Here is a 14,230-nt window from a genome sequence, read left to right on the forward strand (position 1 = left end):
GTTTTTCAATACCAGGATGAGTAGTAGAGGAAACAACCATCTCAGTAGATATGTGAATGGCAATGGTGATTACAGTTGATATAGCAACAGTTGTAACGTGTTGAGGGTCGAGTTGGCATCAGTAAGAACAACATGATTTTTTATTTTCTTAACATCAAGGCTTAAATATACATTTGGTCATTCATTATGCTTGTTCAATTGGGTCCTCATCTTCATTTTGCATTCAATTAGGTCATCATTTTTGTCAATTTGGTCCTTTTTTCTAATGGTGTCTAAATAGTTAATGTTTTTGAATAATATATACCACATGTTAGCTCTTGATTTTTTTAATTTTTTTTAATTTTTTTAAAATTTTAAAAATTTTAAAAAAATTGTCCACATGGCAAGTTACAATTGTATCATATGTACCATATGCCATAAATCTTATATTTGATTGTTAAATAGAATACAATTATTTAAAATATTATTAGAATATAATTATTAAATTTTTTTTCTTCTAATAATTATATTCTAAAATACTTACTTTCAAAATTGACATTTAAAAATATTACAATAGAAATATTTTAGAAAAGTATACTAATATTTCTAAAATTAACATTTAAATACAAAACATTTTAGATTTTAATATCTAAAATACAATAAAAATATTAAATGTTTTAGATTTTGTCTCAAATTGGAAAAGACAAAATTACTCCATTTTAAGGGATTTAGTTGAATAAAAATAACGAATATAGGGACTGAATTGGAATAAAATATAAATATAGGAACTAAATTGAACAAAATTAAATAACACAACTACGACTTCTTGACATACGTAGTACTGGTAATGACATGTGACACAATAATAACTTGACACGTAAATAACTTACAAAAAAAAAACTATAACTGACGTGTGACATGCTCTGTTTAAAAACATTAATTATTTAAATATCGTTAATAAAAATAACCAAATTAAAAAATGACAAAAAAAAAATCATTAATAAAGACTAAATATTTATTTAAACCTAAAATCAAATAAATAGTTCCATGTCGACAGATTTTAAATTAAATCTTAAGAAATCATTTAAGATTAACCCAACATCTTCTCTTACAAGGAATTGTCCAATTTTAAAAGTTTTAAAAATATTAAACCGTTTTCATAAATTCTTAAACAAATCAGCTAAAGTAAAAAACCTTGATCTTTATGTAAAAATATTACAGGTAAATTACAAAGAAGAAGAAAAAGATACAAATTGAAATAAATAAGATAACAAAGGAATGCTCTGCAAAACAAACTTGTACGGTTGTGAGATAAGAAAGTAAAGAAAATGACTAATGAAGAAATCCACTATGACTTGAGGCATCTGCAAGAAGATATCCCGTAACACATCCTTTCTTTACATCTAGAAGATATCAAGTAGATAAACTTTTTAAAATTATTTATGATCTTAACTGTCATTAACGAAATCCAAATATTTTTTAACTCAATTCATTTAAATGTTTTTAGCTCAAGATCAATATTCAAAATACAATCTAACATTAATTTATTTGGTTGAATTGATCATTAAACCACTTACAAGAATACTAAATCAACCATGTACATATAAGTTTAATACATATAAAATTATTTTCTAAATATAGCTAAGTTCATATGTATATAATCATTAATCTAACCATATTATTCGATCAAATATTTATTATTAACTTTAACTTTTTTTTTAAAAAAAATAAATATCTAACTTTATTTTTTTTTAAATTTAATTTATTAACAAAATAAATTATTAAATAATAATTTTCGTTCTTTGATCTTCTTTTTCTTTCTTGCGGTTTCCACGGCTTCTATTGCCGCTTCCAACAATTTGTTTCCCACCACTATAAAGAACTTAATCACGAATCCTCTTATCATCTTTCTTACACCATTTAGAAGTTACTGATTTTCTTCTCCCTTTGACAATTTTTTTCTACCACCATCAAAGAACTTAACAAAAAACGAACTTAATCAAATAATTTAATCAAATAATTTAATCACGAATCCTCTTGTCCCTCTTTCTTACACGATTCAGAGGGTCTTGGTTACCTTCTCACTTCACAATTCTTAGATTACACAAATTACGTCATAGAATAATGCGTCTCTCTATAAAAACAAATTATTTCTCCATCAAAAACAAATTACCACTCATCGACGAAATTATACTTTAAAAAAATTTCAAATAAACAAAAAAACTAAAAAATCACTTCTTTGAATGACGTCATTATTCTTGTACACTGTAATAAAGATAATTAAAATAACAAAATTACCCTATTTTTATTTAATTTTTTTATATTAAAATAATGCTTAACCTACCCCTAATTTTACTTTATACAAAATCAATAATACTGAGATATAATTCTGTGTTCAATATGAGATTTCAGTTTGATTATAAGAGAATATGAGGTGAAAGTTTCATGATATGGTTGGTAGGATTATAAAAATGATTTGTGGTGTTTTTCTGTCCTAATTGACACATTACACATTTTCTATCACATTCTTTACATGAAACTGTGACCATTACCAGAAGACATTTTGTGTGCTTGACATCGCACGCATTAAAATTTATTAAATTAGATCAATATATATTATTTCTAAATAATAATTATTAAGAACTTCTAATACTAAAAGCAAATTTGCACCGATATAAATGATATTTATTTACCTCGTTGAAGTCTTTTAGCGATAAGTTTGAATTTATTTATTGACTGTAAAGATCATAGACGTGAATAAAAAATAAAAAAAATAAAATTTATATATCATTATTTAATTGAAATATATATATATATATATATATAATATAATATAATATATTTAATATTAAGACTGTATATAAATTCTTAAAACCTAAAAATTTATATACGGTACTTTTTATTTCAACGTCTCCAAAATAAAGTCTACTATTAGTATTAGTTACATAATCCTTTTATAAGATGAAACGTTGGAGTTGAAATTAAGATGTAACGTTGGCCATAACAACCGTATTAACTGTCTTAATATTTTAATTTCATAATTTGAGTAAATAAGAACTAGCTTATTATTATTATGTAAACATACGTAAATATGTTTAATTAGATACTGTGTAAAGTAAATTAATATAAGTATGTTATTATCATTTAGGACTAACACATGCATTTAAAAATATTACAATAGAAATATTTTAGAAAAGTATATTAATATTTCTAAAATTAACATTTAAATATAAAACATTTTAGATTTTAATATGTAAAACACAATAAAAATATTAAATGTTTTAGCCATGGTCTCAATTTGGGAGGGACAAAATTGCTCCATTTTAACAAGAATTAGGATTGAACAAAAATAATAAATATATAGACTGAATTGGACAAAAATAATGAATATAAAAACTAAATTGAACAAACAAAAATAACACGACTACAAACTCACATGTGGCGCTAGTATTAACATGTGGCACAATTGTGACTTAACACATGGACAATTTTTTTAAAATTCAAAAAATTCAAAAAAACATCAAAAAATTCAAAAAAATCAGGAGCTAACACATGGCATGCAATGTTAAAAAATGTTAACTATTTAAACACCATTAATAAAAAGTACCAAATTGACAAAAAATTGACAAAAATGAGGACCAAATTGAATAAACACAACGAAAATGGGATCAAATGTATATTTAAGCCTTAATTTTAAGAAAATAAAAAAATATGTTGTTCTTTCTGAGGTCAAGTCAACCATTAAACTATTTCTACATCAACCGTAATCACCATTGTCATTCACATATCTACCGAGATGTTTGTATCCTCTACTGCTCATCCTAGTATTGGAAAACAACTAAATCAACCAGCATTTAATTCGCCCAGACCAAGAGCTTGAGCTTTAAGGGTGTCTAATCAGGTCGAGTCCGACAAACCAATCTATCAACCTGACCAAAAAATGGTGGGTTGGGTCATGTATTTTAACCCGTCAGCTTGCATCAACCTGTCAGCATGTTACGTTTATTTTTTTATCCCATTCTTCATCCACTTCCATGGATAGCGAGAGACCACGAGATTCTTCCCCCAATTCGACCTAGAGACCACTTATTCCCTTCCCTTCCACTCTGAACGGCTTTGACACCGCGACCCTCTGCCAACTTGGGTTATCATCACTGGCAACATTCCCTTACTCTTTTCTTCTTCAAAAATAACTACAAGGGTTTCATCTTCTTCATCCCTTTCAACATTCAAGAGCCATCAACCCTATATCAATGGTGGGAAGGCGGTGGTGTGTTTGGAAAGGAATTTCCTCAACTAGTACCATGGCTATCAAACTCGCGAGTTAACTTGTTAACTCGTCCAAATTTACATTTCCACTCATCCTAGCGAGTTGACTCGGAAGCAAACTCGCCTTTGGAGCAAACTTGGTAGACTCGCTGTGTGAACTCGGTTGAACTCATGAGTCTGCAACCGAGGTGGCTAGTCTAGAGGGTTTTTTCTTTATATCCAAAAGAACCCAGTTTCTATTCATGTTTGCCCAAAACAACCCAATTTCTACTCGTGTCTAGGTTCGTCTTCGTGTTCTTGGTGTTCACAAGTAGCAATATCAGTCACTTTGAGAGTAAGATGATCAAGATACCCTTGACTTTCAAGCCAACGTTTAACGTCGAATGCCCAAGTCGCATAATTCTTGTCATCTAACTTATCAATGGGGAAGTGCATATCGACGGTGATCGCAGCTAGAGAAGAGGTTGGATGTGCTGCCACGCGCGATGGAAACGGTGGCAGATATGAGACGTTACAAAGGCGCGTGAGGGTGTGTGGGAGATCCGACGAAGGTGTCGTTGACGGCACGATGGCCGCCTGGACAAGACGATCAAAATCGTGTGGTCGCCGATTGAAACTGGTGCTCCAGCGACGGTGACGGTAGCGGCAACTCCGTCGGCGGCAATGACAGGTGCAGTGGTAGAGGCGTAAATTTTTTTTCTAAAAGAACCTTAGGATCTCGATACCATATTAAATATAGTTAAAATAGGTTTGAGATTAATCTCCCTCTTCTGTAAAACTACACATAGTAGGGTAATGTATTTTTAATTAAGGAGACATGGGTTAAGCCCAATATACAAGATAAATAATAATAACAAAGAAACTAAAGATAGAAAATAAAGATAAAAAATTTAAGATATCTAATATATTTAAGAATATATCTAATAGTTACCATTATCGATGTTCTCAGCTTTAGTCTTGTTTCCAAGATCCTGTTCTTCCTTCTCCATGTTCCACTGCTTAATTATGGCACGTCTCTCCTCATTGCCGCCATATCTAATTGGACTACATGCCTTATATGGTGCTTCCCAATAATTGGTGTCTCAAATCCATGTACACAAAGTAAATCACAAAAATTTAAGTTGTAAATTTTATAGCATGGTTGGATTCAAACTAAATCCAATATCACATTGAAATATTCGCTACCATGATTATAGGCAAAATTTTGCATGTTTAATTCAATGTTCATGATCGAGTCTATAATTAGTTTTAGGCTGAAGCGACTTTAATAGCTTTTGAATTGGACTTTTATACTTAGTTTTTCTACTAATGTGGTTTCAAAATAAAGTGACATCCGAATTTGTGAAGGCTCCTCTAAACACAAGTATCCAACAAACACCACCATCTTTAAGAAAAAAAAAACTAAACACCAAAACCATAGTTCTACCTGTTAATTCTCTTCAAATGCATGAAGTTGCAATAGCCAACTGGTTGCAAGTATTTTCCTCGTATTGCCTGCACCCATGAAAGGTTAAAAGAAGAAGTGGGTGATGAAAAATTACCTAGTCACACAACACCCATGAGCATCCCCATGAGCCAACCGGAGAGACATTTCCATCTGCTCGCAGATAGTTGACCATGACCTCATATCTGTTAATAAGCGGAACCCTAAGTATGGGGCTACATTGTTAGATTGCTTCAACCATATGTGTGAAGTTCTTCATAAACTATTGATTAAACCTTAATAACTTTCAAATAATTATTATTCTATAACACCCAAGCTTAATGCAATGCTCCACTTTTTTTGACTAAATTTTGGTTTAAACTTTTTTATAAAAGAGAAAAAGAAAGAAATGAGTGTTATTTATATATACCCTCGTATCAATATTAAAAGTCATCAAGGAAACGCCCATTTCAAGAGAACATGTAATGACAACTTAATTCTCTGTTTATTTCTATGACCTAAAGTCTACAATTAGAACCACTCAGGTTTCAAAAAGCTTTGACTTTAGAAACATAAAGAAAACCAAAAGGAAAAAAAAATGCACCTAAAGCATGACCACTCTAATTTAATTGGAGTTGTTGCCTGTTCCATCAGACGCCTCAAGGAGTTCTTTTAACAACTTATTGTCTAAGTATTCAAATCAAAGGTTGCAAAACCATTTCCAACCAATCACAAACAAAACCCAACATTAACATTTCATCAACCAATATGCATGCATATGAGAAAGTGTGGAACCCACCCTTCAATCGTTGTTTCCAAAAGGAATGATCAAACAAGCAAACAAAACCATCAAAGAGAATTATACAAACATGTGAAATGGGATAAAACCATCACAGAAAATTATCCAAACAAGTGAAAAGGAAGATGAAACAAACACACACCGGAGATGCAATCAATCTGACGAGAGGCAGTGGCGGTGCACGAGGCGAGTGATGGAAAACTAAAGCTCTACGAGATATACTACCTGCAAGGTCAACATCGGTTGCACAAGGAGAAGTTATGGATTCGTTGAAGCTTCAGATAGAGAGGCAAAATGACTACGTTGAGACTTGGGGCGAAGCGGAAGCACACATCCAGCAAATCAATGGTCAATAGTAGAAACCAATTGGAGCTAACAAGAATGCTTCTGAGAGAGGTTGAGAAGAAGGAATGAAAATTGAATTTGTCCTGCAAGTGGTGTTCAGGATCGATTGTTCCATCATACTTCTCGAAGTTCGTCATCTTCCATCGTTCGAGCAAAGGGTTTTCTAGGATTTCAGGCGTGAACGGGAACATTCCTTCAGTGTTGATCGTCGCACCAGACGGGTTGAAGCCCCTGCAGACTCCTGTAATCTTTTAAACAATGTGAGTTAGCTCCTCCCGAGTTTGCCCGTTCGGTTTCGCTCGTGAAGGTCGAGGTTCCTCTTCCTAGGTTGCTTCGGCTGCTTGAACGAGCCTAGGAGGGTCGGGGTTGATGGTACGAGATCCTTACCAGATCTCTATTGTCTAATGGTGTCATACTTATTTCTCAAAGCCTTGAGCTCTTCCTCATATTCCCTCTGCATCTCATCCATGTGTCCTTGAATCCTCCACAACATCTCCCTTGTGTCAACGTGATCGTCTAAAGCATCCTCCTCATGTGTGTTTGTAAGACCTTCTTCGAGGGAAGGCTACCTCCAAGAAGATTAAAGACAAAATAACTGCAATATTCTTCACTTCCTTTATTCAATGTAATATTCACATACAAATAGCAAGAAAATGGTCTAACGGCATCAGACACGTCACCATTGCTCAGAAAACAAATCTAGCATATATCCTAACAACCCAAGAGAAATAATACCCTACACCCCAACTCACGTGCACCTCCTCCCCACTAATCAGTAGCATAGTCTTCTAGATACTTGGGCCTGACTCTATTACGTTTAGGCTTGACATGTGTAATTGGGTTGTCTATCTCATAGTCCTTTGAATTCACTGGTTCACCATTCTCATTTAGGTTCATAACATACCGTTCCCCTTCCACAATTACCTTGTCCTCAAGGTGTAAACTAGGGAACTCGATGAGCAATTCCTGAATAGACTCCCAAGTTGAGTCTTCTGGATACAATCCTTGCCATTGAATTAAAGCTTGAGTGTTGCCGGAACCTTCTACCTTACGCCAATCCAAAATTGCTAATGGATGAATCTTGGGTTGGTTATTATGCGCCTCTTCCGGTAATGAGAGACTAGGCTCTGTAACATCTCCATGACATGGTTTCAATTTGGAAACATGAAATATTGGATGAATTTTGGATTTCGGGGGTAAGGCTAGCTCGAAAGCCACTTCACCTATTTGTCTAGTAACAGTAAAAGGGCCATAATAACGTTTTTCCAACTTTTGAATTCGCGAACCTCCCACTGATACCTGTCGATAAGGCCTTAATTTAACAAATACTTGGTCACCCACCTTAAAAGAGTGTTGGAGGCGCTTCTTATCAGCATAGAGCTTCATTGAATCTTGAGCTTTACGTAGTTTAGAACGCAACTTTGCTATGAGCATTTCACGGTTGGACATTTCTGTGTCCACAGCTTCATTTTGACTGGTTCTCGCAATATATTAAGGTAAAGTTGGTGCAGGTTTGTTGTAGACCACTTCAAAGGGAGTCATATCGGTGGAACTATGTTTGGCGGTGTTGTAGTGTCATTCTGCCCAGTGTAAGTATTTTCCCCATTGCTTGGGTTGATCATGAACAAAAGCTCGAAGGTATTGTTGCAAAACCTTATTCACGACCTCTGTTTGACCATCACTTTGAGGATGATAAGCCGTGGACATCCGTAATTTAGTGCCGCTGAGCCGAAAAAGTTCTTGCCAAAATTTGCTCATGAAGATGGGGTCACGATCTGATACGATACTCTTAGGCATTCCATGAAGTTTGCACACCAGAACAGCAAATAGTTCCGCAACTATAATTGCAGTGAAGGCGGTGGGAAGCATTCCAAAGTGGGCAGCCTTAGAGAAACGGTCAACTACAACCAAGATAACAATGTAGTTTTGGAAAGAAGGGAGGCCTGTGATAAAGTCCAGAGAGATGTCCTCCCATACTGTCGTGGGTAGGGGTAGGGGTTGCAACAACCCATAAGGCAATTGTGAGGGTGACTTTATTTGTTGACATGTAATACATTTCTTTACGTATTTTGTGACATCGTGTTTCATGCCCATCCAATAAAAGTTTTCACTAAGTCTCCCATAGGTCCGGTGGACTCCCGCATGACCCGCCATAGGTGTAGAATGGAATTCTTCGAGCAACACTTGCTTAAGAGGAGAGTTGGCTGCGATGAAAATTCTACCTTTGTAAAATAAGACTCCTTGGATGATCTTGTACTCCGGATGTTGAGTTGGGCAGCGAAGGACCGCTTGATACTGGTCTTTTAAGATAGGGTTGGAGGAATACTCAGCTTGTATTTTGGACACAAGGTCACATCGAGATACTATAAGTCCTAGCAATTGCGGTTCATCTTCATGCATTCTACTTAGGGCGTCTGCCACACAATTTGCAGCTCCAGGTTTATACACAATCTCATATGAAAAACCCATCAACTTGGATAAATATATTGTTGTTCAGGTGTTTGCACCACTTGAGTCATGAGTTCACAGAGACTTCGTTGATCTGTGTGAATGGTGAATTTTCTGCCCAACAAATATGTCCTCCATTTTTTTACTGCCGCCGTTATAGCATGTAATTCTCTAACATAGGTTGAAGCTGATAAAAGTTTTGGGCAAAACTTCTTTACTAAAATAGCAAATGGGATGACCCTTTTGCAATAACACTGCATCCATACCTTATCCTGATGCATCGGTTTCCAAAACAAAGTCTTCCTGAAAATTTGGAAGGGCTAACACCGGAGCTTGAGACATAACAGTCTTCAATTCGTCAAAAGCTAATTGAGCCTCGTTAGACCAAACAAAGGCATCTTTCTTGAGCAGATTTGTCAGAGGAGCAGCAATAGAGGCATAATGACGAATAAACTTGCGGTAAAAACCAGTCAACCCGAGCAAACCCCGCAACTGGTTTAATGAAGAAGGTGTCAGCCAACCTTGCATTGTCCTAATTTTCTCTGGATCTGGTCCCACCCCATGCCTAGAAATGATGTGCCCAAGATAATTGATGGAATTTGTCCAAACAAACACTTGGACTTCTTGAGAAAGAATTGATTGGAAATCAGACATTGGAAAACAATATCCAAATGCGAAAGATGCTCCTCCAGGGATTTACTGTAGATCAATATGTCGTCAAAGAAGACTATAACAAATCTTCTCAAATGTAGTTGGAACAACATATTCATTGTGGACTGAAATGAAGCAGGGGTGTTGCACAAGCCGAAGGGCATGACCAAGAATTCATAATGCCCTTCGTGAGTTCAGAAAGCAATTTTTGGTATATCAACTGGGCTCATGCGGATTTGGTGGTAACCGAATCTCAAATCCAACTTGGAAAACCATTGAGTTCCATGTAATTCGTCAATCAACTCATCTATTGAAGGGATTGGGAAACGATCTTTTATCGTGATGGCATTTAGGGCTCTATAATCAACGCAAAATCGCAATGTTCCATCTTTTTTGCGTACTAATAATACCGGAGAAGAGAAAGCGCTAGTACTTCTCTGAATAAGGCCTTCATTCATCATATCTCTGATTTGTCTTTCTATCTCATGCTTCTGAAAATAAGGGTACTGATACGGTCTAACATTTACTGGATTGGACCCTTCAAGGAGTGGAATATGATGATCAGTCTCACGAATAGGGGGAAGACCATGTGGTTCAGCAAACAATTGAGGGTATTTGCCATGTAGATCGCAAATATCGGGTATGACTTGAGGACAAGGTTGCTCCATGGGAGAAGGTATCAATTGTAATTGGAACATTTTCGCAATTCCATCAGTGACCATCAAGCGTCTCAATTGATGCGAGGAAGCCTCTTGCGGAACTTCGCGAGTTTGGCCTTCCAACTACACCATTTCGCCATCCTTAATAAACTTCATTGTCAGTTTTTCATAGTCTGTAAGTACCGGCCCCAAGGTAGTAAGCCATTGAACTCCCAATACCAGCTCTGCTCCACTTAATGGCAAAACAAATAGGTCAACTAGAAATTTGTGTGTCCCTAGATGCAAGGGAACTTGCTTGCACACAGATTTACAAGAAAGCTCTTCACCGTTGCCAACAAGGACATGGAACCCTTGCGCTGGAACCGCTTGAAGACCTAAGAACTTAGCCTTTCGATCTTGTATGAAATTGTGAGTGCTGCCACTGTCCACCAAAATCGCAATGGATGAGGACTGGATGTGGCCCAAAACTCTCAGTGTCCGCGGAATGGAATGGCCCAATAAGGCATTGAAACTAATTTGGGCTGCAACATTATCTAGTGGATTGGGTGGGTCGGTTTGATCTTGGGTTTCAGCCTGCAATAAACGGGTCAAATCCCCCTCTGCATCTTCCGATTCAGCAATCAATAACATAAATTGCTTCTTACATTTGTGTCCAGGTTTGTACTTGTCATCACAATAGTAACATAAACCCTTCTCTCTTCTATTTTGTAGTTCAGCGGTCGATAGTCGTTTTATAGGAGGATTATTTGTGTTTGGGCTCGATTGAGGAGGAAAGGAACTGTTTCGGATGGATACTGGTTTTGATGAAGGAAAATCAGTGTTTACTACTGATCTTTGGGCTATTGGTGTGAAACGCTGGGAACGAATAGAGGTTGCAATATCTGCAAATTTGTCCTCTTGCAACTTGGCTAGGCTAATAGCTTGTGACAATGAAATGGGTTGGAAAGCCTGCACCTCTCTTCTAATCTCGGGTTTTAACCCCGAAACAAAACAACTCAAAAAGAATGGAGGAGGTAATCCCACAATTCTATTGGCAAGGGATTCAAACTGAGCCTGATATTCTCTCACGTTGGTCGTTTGGCATAGCTTGAAAAGGGCCCCTTTAGGATCCTCATAGTGCGACGGCACAAACCTGATTTCTAGACAATGGATGAAAGTTGCCCATGAGGTCAATTGATTATTAGCATGCATCCATTGAAACCAATTGAGAGCCTCTCCTTCCATGGAAAATGAAGCTATTTGAAGTCGTTGCTCTTCCGGTATGTTGTGTAAGTCAAAATATTGTGTAATTTGAAAAATCCAGCTCAACGGATTAGATCCATCAAAACGCGGAATGTCTAGCTTTACTGTGGTGCGGGAAAATGGAAGAATCCTGTTGTTAGAGGATTCCGGTCCGTTGTTGTGACGAGAGAGAACCTGTGCTTCGAGATTAGTCATGCGATTGGTCATTTCCTCCTGAAAGATTTGTTGATTCGCCAACAGCTGGTTCATAGTTGCTTCGAGCTTATCCTGATTTTTTGATGATCCTGTCATGGTCGCTAAAAAAGAACTCTCAATGAAAGCACCAGAATGTAAGACCTTCTTCGAGGGAAGGCTACCTCCAAGAAGATAAAAGACAAAATAACTGCAATATTCTTCACTTCCTTTATTCAATGCAATATTCACACACAAATAGCAAGGAAATGGTCTAACAACATCAGGCACGTCATCATTGCTCAGAAAACAAATCTAGCATATATCCTAACAACCCAAGAGAAATAATACCCTGCACCCCAACTCACGTGCACCTCCTCCCCACTAATCAGTAGCATAGTCTTCTAGATACTTGGGCCTGGCTCTATTACGTTTGGGCTTGACATGTGTAATTGGGTTGTCTATCTCACAGTCCTCTGAATTCACTGGTTCACCATTCTCATTTAGGTTCATAACAGTGTTACTTGTCATGTTTCTTGTGGTCACCATATAAGTTTAAGTAGAATGATCATCGCCTTACGGTGGGTGTCAAAATGTTTCGGGTATAAGAATACCATGTCCACTCAAAAATTTCCATGTTCTCCAAAGCTCCATTCTTGTTATCCGTTTGGTGGTCTTGTTCGTCAACCGATCTATGTGTACCTGTCAAAGGTGCTCCAATGTTAGAGTTAACGATTGATCAATCGATTAATGCAATAAATGTTGTAATTAGTGTAAAACAAAAGTTTCAAAAACCATACCTTTGACTTATATTTATAAATTTTCTCATGGGTATGTAATTAGGGTCGGTCTAATTACGGTCCAATCTCTTTTAATCCTGATTTCTGATTTGATTACACTAATAGGAGATTAACATTAACGTCATTCGACACGATGGGTCGAACAACGCAACACCTAATCTGTATAAAAGACTAGGGTGAAGTCCTATAGACAATCCAATTGAGGATACCAAAAATGGCCACTCAACACGGTCGATTGACTACTAATCGCATCTCTGAAATTCTTCTTCGAAGTAATCTCACACGATCAATGTTTAATTATTTGATCACATTTCTAAAAATGTTCTTTAAAATAATCTCATATAACCAATGACCAAATGTTTAATGACATATATAGAAATCTTCTTCAAAATAACCTCACATCACTGTTCAATTAAGATACTAAACCGACCCATACAGTATAGAATGCATGGCAAAGGATAAGTTCCATCTCACCATTTGAATATAGTATTTCTCAGTAAAAGGGAACTTCAATCAATCTTAACTAGAATGCTAACATCATAAAACCACGACAGGTTTTGAAAGATTAAGTTATTATTCAAAATTCGAGAGATAATTTTTCGAATATTTAATTTTCAAAGACAAAACCGTCACGCGCGTGCTGCATGGAGCTATATAATATTATGGATTAAACTTTAATCTCTATTTTAAAAATATTACATGCATATTTAATAGAAATTGGTATTGTCATATCATATCAATTAATAAAATAATATGACCATATGATAAATTTTTATTGAATGCTTTGCCCCACATATTCATTAAATTCTTTTATGATCAGAACAATTTTTCTTCTTCTGTGACATAAGAAGGATTGTTCCAGTTCGGAAGACTATGTTCCCTCTCAAACATTGGTCTTATTTTTCTTTTACATGTTATAAATAAATAATTTTGACAAATCAAACCAATATTAGTCATTGATAATCATAATTTTAAAATATGAAAAATTTGCATTGTAACAAATCAAACCAATATTAGTCATTGATAATCATATTTTTTTTATTAAAGAAATCATACTGAAGTATACTATTTTTATCACTTAAATTTTATGACTACTGAATAGTTAGAATACTCTAATTATTTTTCAGTTTCTATTAGACGTTAGGTTAATACGTTTGATATTTGTTATTAAAAATAAAATTCATCCCAAATTTAAATTAATTTCCAAATTATAATATATGGTTTATTTTTCAACTCCAATGAAGTTAAATTTAACTTAATTTCATCACCGTAACACATTCTTAAATTTCTTAAGAATGAGAAAAAGAATGATTCGAGTGAGCATATTCTCAAAATCCACCCTTCAACGTTTTGACTATGTGGCAGGTATGTTTGTCTTACTCTCACTCTCACCTAAATCCTTTCGCTCTTTCCTTTTTCTTTCGCTGTGTTTCCTTTCATCTGT

General features: G+C 35.3%; 1 protein-coding gene and 1 long non-coding RNA gene across 2 annotated transcripts; both read right to left on the bottom strand.

Annotated features, from left to right (window-relative positions):
* Positions 1 to 3,647: 3,647 nt before the first annotated feature.
* Positions 3,648 to 7,497, bottom strand: LOC146883372 (uncharacterized). The gene is made up of 3 exons (XR_014985323.1): positions 6,613 to 7,497; positions 5,180 to 5,895; positions 3,648 to 5,026 (listed from the first exon to the last, which is right to left on the bottom strand). It is a non-coding gene; the product is annotated as an uncharacterized LOC146883372 (long non-coding RNA).
* A 2,611-nt stretch (positions 7,498 to 10,108) lies between these two features.
* Positions 10,109 to 12,106, bottom strand: LOC114165577 (uncharacterized). Its single transcript, XM_028050164.2, has 2 exons — positions 10,757 to 12,106; positions 10,109 to 10,696 (listed from the first exon to the last, which is right to left on the bottom strand). Exons 1-2 carry the CDS (start codon positions 12,104 to 12,106, stop codon positions 10,109 to 10,111), a joined length of 1,938 nt encoding a protein of 645 aa, XP_027905965.2.
* Between the last annotated feature and the right edge of the window lie 2,124 nt (positions 12,107 to 14,230).

This window comes from Vigna unguiculata, chromosome 10 (genome assembly GCF_037176805.1).
Source record: "Vigna unguiculata cultivar grain cowpea cultivar isolate G323 ecotype 2 chromosome 10, ASM3717680v1, whole genome shotgun sequence".
NCBI classification, from domain to species: Eukaryota; Viridiplantae; Streptophyta; class Magnoliopsida; order Fabales; family Fabaceae; genus Vigna; species Vigna unguiculata.